This window comes from Tribolium madens, unplaced genomic scaffold (genome assembly GCF_015345945.1).
Source record: "Tribolium madens isolate multiple individuals breed KSU strain unplaced genomic scaffold, Tmad_KSU_1.1 Scaffold_91;HRSCAF=231;Tcas5.2_LG7, whole genome shotgun sequence".
Lineage (NCBI taxonomy): Eukaryota > Metazoa > Arthropoda > Insecta > Coleoptera > Tenebrionidae > Tribolium > Tribolium madens.
The window spans coordinates 16698293-16718692 of record NW_025401063.1 but is presented as its reverse complement, the minus strand read 5'-3'; the positions used below and the strand labels follow the sequence as shown (position 1 = coordinate 16718692).

At 31.0% G+C, this 20400-nt stretch overlaps 2 protein-coding genes across 2 annotated transcripts; one reads left to right on the top strand and one right to left on the bottom strand.

Moving 5' to 3' along the window:
- The first annotated feature begins 1766 nt into the window (after positions 1–1766).
- LOC123010843 (angiotensin-converting enzyme-like) lies at positions 1767–17465 on the top strand. Its single transcript, XM_044407997.1, has 5 exons — positions 1767–2034; positions 7767–8617; positions 14429–14882; positions 16803–17086; positions 17136–17465. The coding sequence occupies exons 1-5, from the start codon at positions 1942–1944 to the stop codon at positions 17428–17430; spliced, it is 1977 nt and encodes a 658-aa protein (XP_044263932.1). The 5' UTR covers positions 1767–1941; the 3' UTR covers positions 17431–17465.
- On the bottom strand, positions 17367–20191 carry LOC123010844 (transcription initiation factor TFIID subunit 8-like). Its single transcript, XM_044407998.1, has 4 exons — positions 19971–20191; positions 19636–19922; positions 19436–19586; positions 17367–17770 (listed from the first exon to the last, which is right to left on the bottom strand). The coding sequence occupies exons 1-4, from the start codon at positions 20107–20109 to the stop codon at positions 17484–17486; spliced, it is 864 nt and encodes a 287-aa protein (XP_044263933.1). The 5' UTR covers positions 20110–20191; the 3' UTR covers positions 17367–17483.
- Positions 20192–20400: the final 209 nt, after the last annotated feature.

Genomic DNA, 20400 nt, shown 5'->3' with positions numbered 1-20400 from the left:
GAAGAATGGAGGTCTAAACAAAAAGTAAATTGCATTAATGAGAAAGTGATGTTGGCGTACTTCCTTGAAAAATCAAAAATTGTGAAGTCCTCAACGTTGTGGAGTGTATATTCCATGATTTGAATCAACAAAAACCTTGATTTGAGTAAATACACAAATTTGATCGCATTTTTGAAACGACAAAGTGAAGGATATCACGCCAAGAAATCTAAAAGCTTCAGTAAGAAAAATATTGAAAAGTTTCTTGCAACAGCAAATGAAGAAGATTACTTAATGCAAAAAGTAAGAGTTTTTTTGGCGTATAAGTTTGGTTACTATTTATTTTTTGTTTTCAGGTGGTTTCAATAATAGGAGTTACGGGAGCTTGACGGAGGCAAGAATTACTCAATTTAAAAGTAAATGATGTAGAAGATTTAATTACACAGGGCGACAAAAAAGTCATGTCGTGACAACTTGACAAATTATATATCATTTTATTCGTCTTAGTGAGACAAATCATATGCACTAAAAAAAATTCAAAAAGTGCACACACTTTGAACTAATTTAAATGAATTTAAAAAATCATTACTCAATAACTATTAGGCCGATTTCCTTCAAATAAAGACCATTCTAAAGGGATGGTCTTGCCCTTTAGCTTCAAAGTGTGTGGACATTTTGAAATTTTTTTTGTGCATTTGATTTGTCTCACTGAGACGAACAAAATGATATAAAATTTGTCAAGTTGTCACGACATGACTTTTTTTTGAAAATTATGTTGCCGATCCCTAAAACAAAAGTGCCGCGTGAGTTCACAGTAACAAAAGGAAATTTTAAAGACCTAAACTTGGTGGATATGGTTCGCAAATATGCAACACTGCGCCCATCTCATACTCCTCATGCCAGATTTTTTTAAATTATAAAAAGGGAAGATGTACCGTGCAACCACTGGGCATCAATACCTTCGGTGGTCTCCCAAGTAAAATTGCAATTTTTTTGGAACTCCCAAGTGCAAAAGAATATACTGGACATTGCTTTAGAAGAACTTTAGCGTCTTTATTAGCCAACGCAGGAGCTGATATGTCGGTTATAAAAAGACATGTAGCCTGGAAATCCTCAAATGTAGCTGAAGAATACGTAGATGATTCTTTAGAGGATAAAAAGAAGATCTGCAAGTTGCTAATAGGTGGAGAAGATCAGGAAAACACCCAGATTAAAAAAAAATTAAATTTAATGAAGCTGTTACTCCTTTATCGTTTTTGGGAGCTTCGAATGTTCACATATCTGACGAATTGCGTGTAACTTCTGGTATTTGTTGTTCGAAATTAACCAATTGTAATTTTTATTTTATTTCTAAATAAAATTGTTGTATAAAAATCGTTGCAAAATGAAAGTCCATATTAGCACTAGTGCGCAAAAGTAGCTCATTGTAGCACTCAAAATGATGTTGATTCAAAATTTTAAAAACTACTTCCCCAAACCTTTTTGTAAATTGAAGGTAACTTTATTGTCATCCAAAATTGCTCAGTTTAAGTGTAATAATTTCAGCCTTGCGGCGTTATTAAAACGCAATCTTCTTTTATGAATGAAGATGCCCAACTGGAACTAAACATTTCGAATAAGAAACGGATATCCACTTGCTTAATTGTTATCAATCAAAGTAAATTCGCAAAACGTGTCCTTAAAGCCAGATCTGCCACGGTTGGCTTCTTGGGTCACCTTTGAGCACGTGAGGGGTGTTTCCCCGCGGCACGCGTCCAAGACTCCTTCAGTACGCAATGCGTCTTTTACGAAGAAAGAAGATTGCGAAGAGTTCGCGCGACATTGTTCCACACGGCTTACCCTAACTAACTGAAGAACAATTTGTCACGCCAGTCTTCAAACACACCTCAAATTACGACAACTGCCTTTTGTCTTAGTGTGATTTTGAACTGCGACGGTGAAACATGAAAGTGGGTTTTAATAATGTCGAAGATTGGTGATTTGTGGTGGGTTGTGGCCGTTTTGGGACTGCTGCTTGAGAAAGCTTGGGGAATCACCGACGCCAGGTTGGTGCAGGTAATAAGTTTTATTGAGAATTTAGAACATAATATTGAAAATTGGAACGAATTTTGGTAAAACACAGTTATTCAAAATAATCGCGCCTAGCTGTTTGTTACGCCGTTTAAATTCGAACAATTCAATGCGTGACGACCTATAATTAACCAATGGAACCGAAAAGGAGGAAGATTTTCATGCAAATTTTCTAGGTAAATCTGATTAAAAGAAAGTCTTGTAAACAAAATTTATAATTTAAGAACGGTTTTAGCAAAAACTAACATACTTTTGGCCTTTTTTTAACAATGATGCGAATTAAATGTGAAACAACAAGTAATAAGAAAATTGTCCAACAAGTTTTCAGTTTTTATAGACACTTTTCTGGTTAGAAAAAAGATCGTGAATCGTAATTAATTGTTTCAAGCAGACTTCAAATTTTGACAACTTGATACTCTGCCTTGATAAAACTTTTAATCTCAAAACCAATTTTAATAAATAAAAGACGATTATTTTGTCTCAATTTTAAAGAGTGCTTTTATCAACTAATTTTAGTAGATAAGGTAGACTTTTATCGTCTAGTGAAAGTAATTTTTATCTACTGTTTATATTCAAGAAATTCTGGTAGGTGAGTACAAAATAAAACGAAATATTATACACGACGATAAAGATTGTTTATCTACTCGTGAAAGAAGTCTACTCTACAAAATAACTATTTTTTTTTAATAGAACATACCTACCTTTTTTCTGAAAAAAGTGCCAATAAAAACATTCAAAAAAAGCCAAGTAAAATGTTGTATAATTTTCTGCAAAAGCCCCCAATAAAAATTAAATGTCGGGTTTTAAATTAATAATAAAAAATTATAAAGTACATACACCCCATTTCGATTAAGGAGAGAATTTTAGTGGTGTTGTTATTTTCCAAGATTAAAATAGGGATTGAAGCAATTATTTTTATAAAATACATTAATTTTCAATTAATTCTGTATTAAAGAAAAGTTTCTGTTTCGAAATTTATTTATCTTTTATTTTTTACATTTAATGCAATTTCTTAAACAGTAAGGTAAATTCTTGTGTATTCGCTGTTACACCCGTTTGTAGGTAAATAAATTATGTATAATAATGAAAGTGAAAATAATACAATTATGAAGCGGAAGTAATAAACTGTTTAATTATTGACTGCTTCCCATAATTATTGTATGAGTAATTATTCCGTGTTATGTAAGACAAAAATCGTTCTTAATTTCCTAGCATCCCAAAAAAATTCATTGTTCATTACGAGAAATTACATACTTTACTTTAGTTATTTTTTAGAAAATCATCATTATTTATCCATAAATTAAAATAAAAAATATAATTGGTGTCATCAGCACAGATTATCTAAAATTTTAAAGTCTAATAGTGTTATTTCGCTGACTAAAGAAACTATTATTCGATTTTTTTTCACTATTACAGTTATTAATTGGCATAACTTATAATTCTTTTTTTTTCAACTTTGATAATTTTTTTAATCAATAACTTTTAGTAAAAGTAGAACAATTGCACATGTCTTTACCAAGAAAGCTAATATCTTCCAAATTATGAAAAAAATTGAGTCTTTATTTAAAATTCATAATATAGCCCAAAATTAGTGTTGGGCACAATCGAATGATTTTGACTATCGAAAATCAGTTATTGTATGATTTGAACTATTGAATGAATCATTCATTTATTTTATTCAATCGTTTGAGCAAATAAATGGTGGTGAAATGATTCATTCTATAGTTCAAATTATTCGATAATCAAAAACATTCGATTCGATCATCCGAATCTTTCGCATCACAAACTTTGCAAAGACCTTTAGGACCTCCACTGAAAAAACCTCAACAAACAAAATTATTTTTCACAAATAAACGAACAGAGTTACAATTTCAAGTTAAGAGGTTAATACCCAAAGTGTTGTAAATTTTATTTAATTTTATTCGTTATTTTTGTATTATTTTTAATTAAAACCATTGTATAATGATTAAATGGAGGTTTATTTGTGGATCTACCTATATTGTATGTCAATTAGTCCAGTTTTGGCTTCCAGATCTTATTACAATTACATTTACAATATTACAATTACATTTACCCAAGTCTTAAATGTAATTGTAATAGTAATAGTAAATAAAGGATCTGGAAGACAAAACAACATTGTATAATGTTTAAGTTCAAATGTTTTATAATTTGTTTTTATTTTTTGGTATTTTTTAATTATTTATTTAATAAATAAACGATTTTAATCAAACAAATTTTCATATGCGTACGTGCTTGGCAAAATTTCAGTAGGTACAAACTTCTATTGAATGAAGAATGTTTTCTTAAGTGGATAAAAGGCGACTAACACACGACTGCAATATAACATTTTATCCACAATGACAGGCCCAAATTATTTCAAACTTAATTAAAAATTAAACTGACATTTAAACGTCACGCCAAATGTGCTTTCGGTTAAACATAGTAAACAGCTACGCGGTGCGCTAGTTACTAACAGTGGAATAAAGTTACTTTATTCCACTAGTGGATAAAGTGGTACTTTATACGCATTTAAAGTGTGGAATAAAGTCTCTTTATAGAGTGATTGTGGATAAACACATTAACTCACTATACGTGAGAAAGAAACAAATGATTTTATTCGATAATTTGGTATTGCGCTCATATTCATTTCTTTTAACGAATGAATGCGTTTTCTACTATCGAATAATTCGAATGACAAACAACTATCGAATTATTCGCTAAGATTCATTCGATTGTGCCCATCACTACCCAAAATATTCTGTAAATTAGTAAAATATGCATTTAAGAAAAATTTTAAAATATCAGCTTATAATCGTACTGTATTGAAAGCCATGTTTCACTTACTTTTTTAATTTTTGATATCGGGTCATATACAGGATGACCCAGGGGTGCGTGCAAGCTCCATAACTTTTTTTCTATACAAGTTATCGACATGATTTTTTTTAGGCGATAGATCCAACAATGAGGCACATTATAAAAATATTTTTATTCATATACCGGGTGTCCCAAAATAAGATACACAAGTTCTGTTTTTTTAATAAAAACATCGACTCCGAGTTTGCCTTTATCTCAGAAAATGCTCTAAAACTTAAGGAATCGACTGGAAAAAGTTGGTTAAGTTATCTTGAATAGTTTTGAAGTAATGAATTTTTTTGTGGGTCTACGCACGACGCAATTTTGACACATAAATTGGCATAAGTAAAAAACTATTGCAGATAATTCTAAGACACTAAGTGCGTTATATCGACAATTTAGTGGCGAATTCAAAAATGTAATAAAAACTGAGAATTTTCATTAAAAAAAAAACAGAACTTAGTTGTGTATCTTACTTTGGGACAGCCTGTATACCGGGTGGGGCATCGGTTACGCGCACTTGATAAATCGCGACTTCAAATTAATTAAAACTGGCGATATTTCATACAGGGTTATTCATAAATATGAAGCAATATTTGAACCTCAAAAATGACCTATAAAATGATGTTAATTTAAATAATAACTCGTGTCCTATCTCTACTTATAAGAATTTTACAGCCCTCGGAATGTGGGTATGGAAATTTGATTTTTTTGTAATAACTTTGGAACTATTTGACCAAATATTATAAAATTTGGAACATTTCCCTGTAACAACATACCTTTTGAACTGGTAACCACGAAAACCGGATACATCTACTCAATTTCCGGTTCCAGCAGTTGCAGGTCACATTTTCTGTGTTTTTCCATTTTTTTGCTCTCTTAACACCAATTTTTTATTACCCAAATCGATAGAGAGATCAATTTCGAATAAAAAACGCATAACCTTTAATACCCCTAAAATGGACCGTTTCAAAGATATTTTAATTTAAACTGAGGACTGCACAACGCTGAAATCAAAAAATAGGGATTTTGAATAAATGGTATCCACGGCAACCAATGACCATGGTCACATAAATCCCTGCCAGGCATCTGTTAACTTTGACAATAAATTTTTTTGAATTTTTTATGAATTAAATGCTACGAGATCCATTTGTATTTATTCTAAGTTATGTTTGGAATCTGAGGCAAACTCTTTTATAAAATATTTTTGATTAATTGTGTAATAATCGTCCAATGTCAAAGTTGACAGATGCCTGACAGCGATTTGTGGGACCATGGTCATTTGTTGCCGTGGATATCATTTATTCAAATTCCCTATTTTTTGATTTCAGCGTTGTGTAGCCCTCAGTTTAAATTAAAATATCTTTGAAACGGTCCATTTTAGGGGTATTAAAGGTTATGCGTTTTTTATTCGAAATTAATTACTCTATCGATTTGGGCAATAAAAAATTGGTGTTAAGAGAGCAAAAAAATGGAAAAACACAAAAAATGTGACCTGCAACTGCTGGAACCAGAAATTGAGTGGATGTATCCGGTTTTCGTGATTACCAATTCAAAGGGTATGTTGTCACAGGGAAATGTTCCAAATTTTATAATATTTGGTCAAATAGTTCCAAAGTTATTACAAAAAAAATCAAATTTCCATACCCACATTCCGAGGGCTGTAAAATTCTTATCAGTAGAGATAGGACACGAGTTATTATTTAAATTAACATCATTTTATAGGTCATTTTTGAGGTTCAAATATTGCTTCATATTTATGAATAACCTTGTATACCTAACTAACTATTGATAAGGTATAATTTGAGAATTTTTCTAATTTTTTTGGATAATAAATGAGTCCGTAACAGTTTTGTGTGTTTTATGAATATTTTCTGTTAATTTACCTATAAAGTTTTACACTAAATGAATCTGTACCTGTCAGCGCATCAAATTTTGATATCACAATTTCAAATTTTGACTTGGTTAACCAAATAATCACTTTTTTTTATTTAAACACAAACCAGACCCGTGATTTATGACAAAATGGTATAATTTGCCAACAAAAGAATCATTTACTGGTAGCCGAGCGCTTTAAAGGGTCTTTTTGTTGTAAACCCCAATTGCAGTTCCCCATTGTCACCTAAATTTACGATGGCACAAGTAGTAGGTCATAAATAAAAATGATTTTCAAAGTTAAGATGGAAAATTGCGTTTTATTCAAAGGAAGTGAATCTGCGTAGGTCAGTATAAAAATTAGAATTAAATTTTTTGGGAGAAAATTACTTTTTATTTATTTTTTTGGCTTTGTTAGCGAATGAAAAATACCAAAAAAATAGAGAATGTACCTTACTAATGCCCAGGTAAGTGTGAAAAAATTCAACAATTTTATTTAATTAGAAGTGGAGATTTTCTTTTTGGACGTAACGGATGCCCCACCCGGTATAAATAAAAATATTTTTACAATATGCCTCATTGCCTAAAAAAAATCATGTCGATAACTTGTATAGAAAAAAGCTATAGAGATTGCACACACCCCTGAGTCATCCTGTATAAAAATTCTACAGCGCCTGCCGCTTTTAAAAAATTATCCTGTATAACATTTAAGTTTTAATTATGCTTTATTAACTGAATCGCTAATTCTGATAACAAGAGTGGAGCTTGATTAAAAAAAAATTAAAAAATAACATTATTTTCAGGAAATATAAAATCGCATAACAAAATTTCATTCTCAAAACACATTGAGATATTTTATAGCACTTTAATTTTTATTTATTATTTTCTGAAGGCTTAGTTTCATACTTTTCACCTTGGTGGAAACGCCAACAATAAAAAATTTCGCTTCACCGTTAGATGTTAATGCAATAACGTCCGTTATTATTTAGGGTACGAACGTAAACCTAGGCGAAGCATTGCAATTCCTGCGTGAATACGACAACGAGGCTTCGAGGATATGTCACCGCGTCAGTTCCGCGCGATGGACTTACTCAACCAACATGACCGACTTCAACAAACGAAAAATGATCGAAGAACAAACCCTTCAAGCAAAATTCAACAAGCTCTCCTGGAAACGCGCTATGACTTTCGATTGGACTCGCCTCCCCGACCAAATGGTCAGACGACAATTGAAATTTTTGATAACAAACAGCCGTGCGAGTTTAACCGACGAAAAATACAATGAGATTTATCATCTCATCTCCGAAATGAAAGATATTTACAGCCATATCAGGATATGTCCGTTTAACAACCACGAGAGTCTCTTCTGCGACCTAGAACTTGACCCGGATGTGATTCGGATTATGGGCAATTCGCGGAATCACATGGAATTGGCTCATGTCTGGCGTGAATGGCACGATAAGGTGGGCCCCCCGATGAAAAATAAGTTCATGAGATATGTGCAAATCGCCAATCAGGCCGCGAGGATGAACGGGTTTTTGGACGCGGGAGAGGAGATGAGATTTGCTTATGAACAACAGAATTTCGAGATTGAGATTGCTGAGACTTGGATAAGTTTGCAACCGCTGTACAGGGAATTGTTTACTTATGTCAGAAGGAAACTTTTGCAATTTTATGGGCCGTATGTCGTCAGGCCCGAAGGGCCGCTGCCTGCACATCTTTTAGGAAATGTCTGGGCACAGGATTGGAGCAAAATCGTAGACATGGTGGCGCCGTATCCGGAGTATAAGACGATTGATGTGACTGATGAAATGCTGAGACAGGGATTCACACCGCTTAGGTACCACTTTTTTTTAAGTTTCACCTGTATGTACAGGCTGTCCCAACGGTCCGAAAAAGCTCTATAACTTGTTTATTTTAAGAGTTATTGACTTTTTCTTTTTCTTAGATTATAGCTGCGTTTTTGATGCACATTTTAAAAATATTGCGGTTTATATACAGGGACACTAAAGTTATGTTTTTTTTAATGGAATCTACTCAGTTTGATTTTATTTTTGGATTCTACGCTAAATTACAAATAACTTTTATAGAGGTTGTTTTCATTTATCTGTTATCAATTTTGATTTGTGGCGCTTTTTTACCAGAATTTTTGAAATGCAGGGGTCTGTCTAAAAATTCGTAACTTCTAAATGCTTGCACACAACTTAAATTAAGTAACGCCGTTTGATTCCTGAAGGTTTGCCGCATCTTTTAAGTGTTTATTCAACAACCTGTTCAGTGGCATGTGCCTACTGCGATTTTTTAAACATGACTAATTAAAAATGTCAAAAACTCATTTTTTTCAAATGGCACCTACTATTTATTATTGCACCAATCAAAAGATCTTTTGACAAGCTTTCCATCAATATAAGGTTTGTATAGTCTAGTGTAAAATTCTAAGTTGCTTTCTTAAATTAACTAAATTTCGAAAAACTTTTCTGTTTTGAACAATAAAAATCGACTGGGCCTTATGCACAAAAAAATTAGCACAGAAAATAAACAAAAGTATGGAATTGGAAATTCTTTGCTGCAAGAAAATGTACAATATTGTCCACAATTGAGTTACAGAGAAAATTAGGCAAAATCTAAAATATCGCAAACTCAGTATTAACACAATTTAGTAGAAAAATGTAAATACATTAACAAACAAAAAAAAAACAAAACATTAAAGCTATTTTACAATTTTCTTTATAACAGATGTTCAAAAATATTACCATTTTTTTCAATACAAGTATGCAGTCTTCGTCTAAAAGATAGTCTAACACGACTTAGCATATCTGCATTTATTAAATGGAATGTATCACGTATTCTTTGTTTCATATCCTCCGCAGTTGTTGGTCTCAGTTTATACACATTTTTATACAATTTTTTAAATGCAGCACTTTGCGGCACTCTTGCATTTGGGTATTTTTATTTGTAGATTCTTTAAGCCAATAAAATATTACGATCCGTTTCACCAAGACTGTATACCATGTTAATGAGTTCTTGACGAGTAAAATTCATTTTGGGACTTATAATCTTCCCAATAAAATTGACAGATCGCAACAATGACAGAAGCCCACTCGATTTTTATTGTCCAAAACAGAAAAGTTTTTCGAAATTTAGTTAATTTAGTATAGCAACTTAGAATTTTACACTAGACTATACAAACCTTATATTGATAGAAAGCTTGTCAAAAGATCTTTTGATTGGTACAATAATAAATAGAGGGTGCCATTTGAAAAAAAATGAGTTTTTGACATTTTTAATTTGTCATGTTTAAAAAATCGCAGTAGGCACATGCCACTGAGCAGGTTGTTGAGTAAACACTTAAAAGATGCGGCAAACCTTCAGGAATCAAACGGCGTTACTTACTTTAACTTGTGTGCAAGCATTTAGAAGTTACGAATTTTTAGACAGACCCCTGCATTTCAAAAATTCTGGTAAAAAAGCGCCACAAATCAAAATTGATAACAAATGAAAACAACCTCTATAAAAGTTATTTGTAATTTAGCGTAGAATCCAAAAATAAAATCAAACTGAGTAGATTCCATTTAAAAAAACATAACTTTAATGTTTTTTTTAATATTGGGACCCCCTGTATATAAACCGCAATATTTTTAAAATGTGCATCAAAAACGCAGCTATAATCTAAAAAAAAGAAAAAGTCAATATCTCTTAAAATAAACAAGTTATAGAGGTTTTTCGGACCGTTGGGACAGCCTGTACATACAGGCTGTGTATACATATACACGGTGATTCCAGTGAAACAGGTGTCCCAGTTGAAAAAGTCTCTAAGTGACCTTTAAGTGGTAAAATTTAAAAAAATGTGTACGACATCGATAGATACTAATCTAGTGCATCACCTAAAATTATTTTCAATCATACAGCATGTCCCAAAAATAAGTTACGATACAAACTTGTGTTTTTTAAACACCATATGTTTCTTGGCATTTCTCGATGTAGCCTTCTAAAACAATGTTTTTACGCTAAACTTTTATTAGTCAATTTCGCCTAGTTTTAGAAATAAGACGGTTCGGTTTTTTTGACGAAAAGATGCACTTTTTAAAAATTTATTACACAAAAACTAAGGCAGCTAGAACAATTTTTTTCTTACTTCTGCAAAGAAGAAAGTACAGAATTTAAAGCTGTAGCAATTTTTTAGTGTTTTGCATTTGTAAAGATTAATAAATTAAGAAGTTTGTTAAAAGTTAAATAACTTAAAAAATTTAATGGAACACCCTATTTTTTATTTTTGACTCTAATAGATTGATAAATTGTCTATCTAAAAAAATTAACTTTTAATGTCTACAATTCACAAATGGAAAGATATTTAACATTCAGTATTAATTGTAGCAACAATGCCTTATCAATATCTGAGCATTGTTGATACCATGGCAACCATAAATCACATATCCGTTGATTTATTCAAAGATTGTTAAAGTTGACATAAACACTGAAATTTGAATTATTTTACTGTAAAAATAAAGAATAATGGATTCAGTTTAACAAAAATGTGATTATTAAGTGATATTTCTTCCATCTCTTGTGCAACTGTGCACTTTTTGGCTACTGAAACAATAGTAATTATTTGTTTTAATGTTTAACGTTAAATATCTTTTTTAGTTATTGATTATAAAAACCTAAAAGTAATAATTTTAGAAAGACAATTTAATAATCTTTTAAATGCAAAAACAATAAATAGGGTGTTCCATTTAATTTTTTAAGTTATTGAACTTTTAAGAAACGCCTTCATTTTTTATCATTGGAAATGCAACACACTAAAAAAATATTGCAACCTTATAGCTTGTTCTTTGCGGTAGTAAAAAAAAACATATTTCTAGATGTCTTAGTTTTTGTGTAATATTTTTTTTAAGTACATGTTTTCGTCAAAAAACCGTCTTATTTTTAAAACTAAGCAAAGTCGACCAATAAAAGTTTAGCTTAGAAACATTATCATCTAAATCTACATCCAAAAACACTAAGAAACATATGATGTTTAATTAAAAAAAACACAAGTTTGTATTGTAACTTATTTTTGAGACACGCTGTATAGTTGAAAATAATTTTAGGCGATGGACTAGATTACTATCTATCAATGTCCTATATAATTTGTTTTTATTTGATTAAACGTTACTATAAGCATTGATATGCTAATTTTTTATCGTTGCGTGGTGAGTAAATAGGTATTTAAACATAGCGTAAATGAACAACGCTCAGTCAGTACCTTTTGAACTACATCATGCGCGAAATTTAACGTTTTACGTAAAAATTGTAAAAACCACACCACGATCTAGTACGGACCTTTTGAATCATCATGAACGTATATTATGCTTTAAATAATCTGACTTGTGATTCAAAATTCAAACTCACCCTCGGAATCGAAGTCTAAAATTTTTATTCCCCAATTCTGAATTGTAGATTATAAATCTAAAATTTCCAGCTTGTTGAGAAATAAGCTGAGATTTTAGTTCATACTATTCAATATTTATGAATCCTGATATGTATCTTGTTTATTTGTTTTTTCATGTAAATATGTTATTATTTTGTGCTGGTACCTGTACTTACTTTTTTTTAAATCTTTTTAAATGTATCATAATGAAACGGGTGGCATTCATAATATTGTTTTCTTATAGAGTTTCTTATAGACTTACAACTTCGTAATTAAACTTAATACTTACTTATAACTGGAAAATTCTCTTGAACTCCTGTAAACTCGAACTTTTGACCGACTTTCAAATTTAATTGAAATTGAAATTACAATTTATTGTAATTTTTAGAAATTTTTAACCTGAAATAAATAAATAATAACACAATTTATAATTTCCACTTAAAAACCATTAAACTCGTATGCCTTTAGCCAAAATGTGGACTAGAATTTGTTTAACAAATCCAGACTTTTAAAATTTAGTATTCAATATGTTTCAACTAGAAATATTCCAATCTCTTAAACTCAAAATCAGATTTTTTTTGGTGTATTATTTCGAAATTTCAAAGAGGAAATTGAGATTTGATTTTACAATGTTTTGGACCGATTCCACAAAATTATGTAAAAATAACGATATTTTTGTGCTAAAATAAGAAAAATCAATCGATACACCCTGAAAGGAACGAATTTTTATAATAATTATTATAATTATCAATAGTGTCAATGTTAAATTGTCGATAATTTGGCATGCACGACGATTATTTCCCGAACAAAATTTACAAATACAATGTTTTCATTATCAGAAACTAAAAAAAATATTTGTTATTTTTTTATCTACAGTATGCACTCGGATTAAGTTTACAAGAGAAGAAAATTTTTTATCTTTGATGTTACGCCAAAACTGCAAAGGAAAAAAGTTTTTGCTTTACTTGAAACCAGCAAATCTGTAATTAAAACTTCATTATTCTTACTCAGTAGAAAGAAAAGTTCATTTTTCTCTTGATTTTGGACTTAAAATAATTTTTCTCTGCTTTTTAAGTCTTATCACATTGGCGGTTTTAATGATTTGACAACTATATGTCACTTTGACAATTAATTTATTAATTAAATAATGATAGTTCTTGTTAAAAATTACATTGGTTTTTAGCTTAAAGCTGTTTCTTTGAGTTGCCATTTATTAAAATTATGTTTTTTACAAACATTTTTGTTATTTAACTTGCGTAAACTCATTTGTCATAGTGACATCATTGTCAAAATAATAAAACCGTCAATGTGAGAAAAATTATTCCAAAATCAAGAGAAAAAAATGAACTTTTCTTTCTACTGAGTTAGAATAATGAAGTTTTAATTACAGATTTGCTGGTTTCAAGTAAAGCAAAAACTTTTTTTCCTTTGCAGTTTTGGCGTAAAACCAAAGATAATTTTTTTTTTCTCTTAACTCAATCCGGGGACATACTGTATATCATTCAAATCTTTCAAATTTCTCGGTAATTTGGCACATGGGCTAATTATTGGGTATTTGCTCACGTGCTAAATTATCGTGTTATTTAAATCTGATTGGATGAGTCTCAGAAATTTGAAACATTTGAGTGGCTTTTTTTGTGAGGGAAATAGTCATGTTTTAAGTGCACTAAAATGGTGGATGCGCCGGGTCAATATTTTCGTCAATCTGTTTATAAAAATATAAAAATCATTCCCAGATATTTTTTTTGAGATTAAGTGTTTTCAAAAATATATATCTAAAATAACAAATTGTAAGCGAACTAAGGGTTCAGAGTAACTATAACTATGTTTTCAAAATATGTAGTTGATTTCGATTTTGCACTTTTTTGCATTACACCACTAACACTTCAAACTTGACTTCAACTATTTGAAAATTTGAAGTTGGAATTCTAATTTCTGTTTCAAAGTCGTAATTTAAACTTCCAATTATCTTAAGACTTCTCGAATTAGAATGTACTTAACTGAAAATATGAATTTGTTTTTTTAAAATTTAGAAATTTTAGAATACAAAACTATTTAGTAATAACACAAATATAAACATCTTTTCATTCTTTAAAAATTCGAAATCGATCTTTCTGTGATTCTAATGTTGATATTTAAAATTTCCACCATTTGTATTTTTAAAATTTCGTTTTAAATTTGATTAAAATTAAGTACAGTAATTTGTTCTTTGAAAGTTTGAAATAATAAAATCGTTATTAGAATGTTTCAGATGGCCGAAGAATTCTACACTTCCCTCGGCCTCAAACCCATGCCCCCCGAATTTTGGCGTTTCTCAATGTTTGAAAAACCAAACGACCGCAAAGTACAATGCACGTCAAGTGCGTGGGACTTTTGTAACAAAATTGATTACAGAATAAAACAGTGTACTGAAGTAAACATGGATGATTTAATTTCAACACACCACGAAATGGCCCACATTCAGTACTACTTATATTACAACGAGCAACCATACTTATACCGAGACGGGGCCAACCCTGGCTTCCACGAAGGAGTCTCAAACGCCATCTCCTTATCAGTTTTCAATCCGGTGCACTTGCACCGAGTCGGCTTATTTAACCAAAACACAGACAGTTACGAAACTAACATTAATTTTTTGATGTTGATGGCTTTGAAAAAGGTTGCTTTTGCCCCTTTTGCATATCTAGTGGACGCGGTAAGTATTTTTTTCTATTTCGGAATAAGTCTATTCCAGCACCCAAATGAGGTCATTTGAGTGCTGGAATGAGTCGTTCGCGGTAATTTAATTTTAGTGACGGACTTTCTTCACAATTCATTTTCAAATGTGAAAATATGAATTATTTATATTTTGTACAGGGTGCTGCATTTTGAATATCCGAATAGGGAATCTCCGAAACAAAGATGTTTAGCCAAAAACGAGTGATACATTCTGGGGCTCATTTTTTGAAAAAATAATAGTGGTTAAAACCGTATCCCGCTATCGTCTTTTGTTTTCGACTTACAGACAAAAGTTGACATTTTGGCGAAATCTAAAAAAAATCATATCTTCGTTATTGTAGAAGATACGGATTTGAAATAAAGACATTATACAGGCACTTTTTTACGAAGAATTTAATAATGTAGTTAACATTTTTTTTTCAGTTATTAGTTTAGCCGTAATAAGACAAACTTGTATTTTTTTAAATGGAAATCATAGGCAGCTATGGCAATTTTGAAAAGCTTATTTTTTTCTGATCTAAAACATACATATTTGTAACAGAATATTTTTTTACAACTATACTTAAAAAGTGAAATACATATTTTGTTTGATAATAGTTGGCCATGGAAAAACTATTTCACTCCAAATGTGTAAATAATAATCAATAAGAGTTTTGTGAACTGTAAAATAGATGAAAAAATAGATAAGATTATAAAAATTTAAAAAATACGATACGGACGAAGCATTGAACAAATATGCGAGCGCCTCAGAACAAAATTATTACGTATTTTAAAAAAATCCAAAAATAGGAAAAACAAATGTGTCAACAGTCAACACAATTAGAAAAAACATTTTTTTGATGATCTATTGGAGGTAGGATAACGTTTTACATAGACGGAATTTGGGTATTTGAATAGCCATATCGTCATTTTTGTGTTATATAAAATATATTTTATTGAAGAATTAAAGCGGCCTTTTTTTTACAACACTCTATATATCACTAGAAGTTGTAATGGTAATGTTAGCTTGTTTAAAAACAAAGAAATGTTATTAGTCGCCAATAAGTTGATTTACAATTTATTTTGCAACTTTTCCATTACTTAGTACTTAGAAAACTCTTTCATTAGTGACACTGGTTGAATATAATATAGTTTAAATCCTTTTAGTTGAAGATGCAACATTTTTCATGGCCAACTGCGAACAAAAATCAAAGATAATTTTTTGCTAAAAATGTATTATAATAATTTGTTGCAAATATATATTTTTTAGATAAGAAAAAAACAAGCTTTACAAAAATGACATAGCCATCTATGATTCCCATTTAAAAAAATACAAGTATATTTTATTACGGCTAAACAAACAACTGAAAAAAATTGTTAACTACATTATTAAATTCTACGTAAAAAAGTGCCTGTATTATGTCTTTATTTCAAATTTGTGTCTTCTATAATAAGGAAGATATGAATTTTTTTAGATTTCGCTAAAATGTCAATTTTTGTCTATAAGTCAAAAACAAAAAATGATAGCGGGATGCGGTTTTAACCAATATTATTTACTCAAAAAATGAGCCCCAGAATGTATTAGTCGTTTTTGGCTAAACCTCTTAGTTTCGGAGATTCCCTATTCGGACATCCAAAATGCAGCACCCTGTACAGCCGCATAAAATTATTCCACATACCTAAATGTCGCCAACCGTCGCAAAATTCTCTAGAAAAAAATTAAATTTTCGTTTTTTAATTTATAAAATGATATAAAGCGGCGAAATAGAAAAAATAGTATAAAGCACTTGTTGCAGAAGGTTCTTCAAGCACTCATTTGTTCCTCAACTCGCAGCTCGTTTCGGAATTTCAAATTTGTGCAACTTGTACTTTAATATACTATTTTCTCCCAATTCCAATTTCAGTATAATTTTTTTAGTGGCGTTACGAGATTTTCCAAAATGGGGTCCAAAACATGAACGCAGCTTGGTGGGAATTACGCCTACGCTACCAGGGAATAATCCCTCCAATCCCTCGCACTGAAAGCCATTTCGACGCTGCTGCAAAACGCCACATTCCCGCCGATATTTCATATATGAAATATTACGTAGCGCTTTTACTCGAATTTCAGATTCATAGTTCGATGTGTTTTGCTTCGGGTCACGTGGGACCGTTGCATAATTGTGATATTTACCGGTCGAGGGAAGCCGGACGTGTTTTATCGTAACGACTTTTGATATTTAAAAAATAATAATTACAGGGATTTTTTCAGGGACTTGTTGAAAGTTGGCAAGGCCAGGCATTGGAAAGAAGTGATTAAGATGTTAACTAGAGGGCAGTCAGATCGACTATCTGCTGAAGCAATGCTTCAGTATTTTCAACCCTTGATGTTGTGGCTTAAAGTACAAAATCGAAATGAAAGTGTGGTAGGGTGGATGACAAGTTTGGAAGAGGAGGCTTTATTTCAGCCATTCTTGTTTTCAAAAAGTAACAAAAGTGTGTTTGATTTAAATCTTGTTATATTCATTTCTGTAACTCAGATTTTCCTAAATAAAATTATATATTAAATGCTACCTATATTTTGTATAAATAAAAAAATTAAAACTAACTTTAGCCTTACTTATGACACTTCCATTTCGTCCTTTTTAGGTAATTTGGTTGCAGCTAGATACGGGTTATCAATATATACATTTGTATTTGTATTTTCTTCACTTTTTGTGGAATCATTTAACGTTTCTTCAGTTTCTTCTTCATCTTTATTTTCAGATTTTTCTTTCGCTTTTTGTTCTTTCGATTGTTGGATCATCTGACTTTTATGGTCATACTCGAGGTCTTCAGGATCAAAAATTTGATCCTGTGGGAGGAGAGCACTCAAATAAGGGGGGTAGGCAGGTTTACAAGCTATTACTAAAAAAATCCCGCTTTATATAAATTCTACAATACAGGGTATTCCGTCTAAACCCCACATTAAAAGTATTGGGAGTTGAAATAATCGTATTTATTTGAAAATTGGTACATAGCCATAATACATTAAGTCCTCCTAAATGAAAATATTTTCAAGATGGCGGCACTTCCTGTTATACCGGAAGTCGGTCTCAACTTTCTTATTTTAAATGGAAAGGTATATTTTTTACTGCGTTTTTGGATTAATCGGGTTATGTTAAAAGAGTTTTCATCGGCTTTCCCTATACTTAAATTTAGCCGTTTTTAAAATATTTAGAGTTTTTCAAAATTTTTTGGATTACATTCTAAAAATCGGTAACTGCTATTTTTTTAAATTTTGAATTCGTTTTTTTGGCGTTTGAAAGAGAAAGTTTAGATCTTTTTTCCGGTGTTTTCAAATTTTGAAAAATAATTAACAAACCCTAAAATTTTAAGGTTACTTTTGTAATAATTCAAATACTCAATTTTTCTAAATGAAATACCCCAATTTTTATTTTACTAAATGGAAGAGAATTTAATTCTGCATCGATCTGTATTAACATTTCCTATACCAAAATTTAATAATTTTTAAGTTATGGTAACTTTTTTTTAAGAATGTCGAAAATCTATTACGTTTTCTTATAGTTTGCTGTGGAATTAAAAAATGTCAAAATTGTTTCTCAATAAACGTCGACAGTGACTTATTATTTGACAAATAGTGCCAAAATATGGAGAGTCAAAGCTACTCAAACTTAGATTTAATTAATTTATTTTGTATTTATGGAGAGTGTAACAAAATTATGATGTTGTTCATTAAACAAAAATAAATTTTTCTCATTTGTTAGCTTTAAATAATGATCGCATGATAGAACCTATCAATAATAATTAAGTTTGCATAACTTCGATTTTTCATATTTTGGCACTATTTGTCAAATAGTAATTTACTTTTGACGTTTGTTTAGAGAAAATTTTGACATTTTTGATTTCCATAGCAAACTGTGAAAACGGGTGTGGCTAGTAATAAATTTTCTGTAGGCTTAAAAAAAGTCCATAACTTGAAAATTATTAAATTTAGGTATAGGGAATGTTAATACAGATCAATGCCCAATTAAATTCTCTTCTATTTAGTAAAATGAAAATTGGGTTTTTTCATTTGAAAAAATGAGTTATGAGTATTTAAATTATAAGTAACCCTAAATTTTGGGATGTTTTTTTTTTTCAAAATTTGAAAACACCAGAAAAAGGATCTAAGCTTTCTCTTCCAAACGCCAAAAAAACGAATTCAAAATCTTTGAAAATGGGCAGAGTTACCGATTTTTAAAGTGGAAGGTGCAGTACCAAAAATTTTTGAAAAACTCCAAATATATCAAAAACGGCTAAATTTAGGTATAGGGAAAGCTGATGAAAACTCCCTTAAAATAACCCGATTAATCCAAAAACGCAGTAAAAGATACACCTTTCCATTTAAAATAAGAAAGTTGAGACCGACTTCCGGTATAAGCGGAAGTGCCGCCATCTTGAAAATATTTTCATTTAGGAGGACTTAATGATTTATGGCTATGTACCAATTTTCAAATAAATACGATTATTTCAAACTCCCAATACTTCTAATGTGAGGTTTAGACGGAACAGCCTGTATAAAACACTTACGTGGAAAGATATTTGCCTCATCTGTATCAAACAAATTGTGTGTGGGGTTAGTCTTTGCAAGAAACTTTGTTAACGCCTTTTCTATGTCTTTTTTCTGAATCGCCGCTTTTTCTCTCACCGATTCATAATCAATAATTGGTTGTTTGTGTGTCTGCAATACATTTATAAAACATTTGACTCACACAAAACCAAAAACTTACAGGAGTCCTAACGTAGGCATGGGGGTCAGGAAACTGTGGTAAATGCTGTGGGATATAGGGGGGCAACGGGTGTTTAGACCCTGCCGGCAACATATTTAACTGTTTTTGAGGCTGTTGTGGTTGCAAAGGGGGTAAAACTGAATGTTTCATGCCTTTTGTGTACACCATCAAGTCACTGAAATTGTGCCCCATTTCCACAAATGCTAAAATAACGTCGGCGACTAAGGGCTCCGAACGGCCCGATAATTCGCAGTAGCTTTTTGAAAGTGAACCAACTTCAGTTAGAACTGGAAGAAACTGAGTTTATTTTGAAAATAAATGTTGGAGAAACTTACAGCATTGGATCATTTCTGTTAATGTACCGATGCTTTCTTTGTCGGCCGTTTCAAAACCAGACTCCATTAAAATACTACAAATTGATGCAGCTAACATTTTTCGGTATACGTTTACTTGTTGGGTGGTGTTTTGTTCCATTTTTAAAGTAAATTTGTTTTTATTTACGTTTTGAGAGGTTAAGGTTATGATAACGTTTGACAAGTGACAGCCCGTGTGTGTTTTCTACCGAATCTGCGAGGAACCGAATGGTTCTAAAACTGACACTTTTTTAGTTATGATTATTAATTTCATCTACTTTTTTCTAATTTGCGTTTATCATACGTTTTTTAACGTCTCTCAGTAGGAGTCGTTTATGGCTATCTATAAAAAAGCACACTATGCTTTAATGAATTTAGGGTTATTTAGTTTTTGGATGCCGCTTCTGACTTG

What these genes read in the sequence shown, in the direction of transcription:
- LOC123010844 (XM_044407998.1), bottom strand. Translation starts at nt 20,109, where the DNA reads ATGGAACAAAACACCACCCAACAAGTAAACGTATACCGAAAAATGTTA. An exon ending in ATGCCTACGTTAGGACTCCT is followed by an intron (nt 19,587 to 19,635) that starts GTAAGTTTTTGG and finishes AATGTATTGCAG; the next exon opens with ACACACAAACAACCAATTAT. An exon ending in TGAGGCAAATATCTTTCCAC is followed by an intron (nt 17,771 to 19,435) that starts GTAAGTGTTTTA and finishes GGATTTTTTTAG; the next exon opens with TAATAGCTTGTAAACCTGCC.
- LOC123010843 (XM_044407997.1), top strand. Translation starts at nt 1,942, where the DNA reads ATGTCGAAGATTGGTGATTTGTGGTGGGTTGTGGCCGTTTTGGGACTG. An exon ending in TTGCATATCTAGTGGACGCG is followed by an intron (nt 14,883 to 16,802) that starts GTAAGTATTTTT and finishes TAATTTTTTTAG; the next exon opens with TGGCGTTACGAGATTTTCCA. An exon ending in GAAGCCGGACGTGTTTTATC is followed by an intron (nt 17,087 to 17,135) that starts GTAACGACTTTT and finishes GGATTTTTTCAG; the next exon opens with GGACTTGTTGAAAGTTGGCA.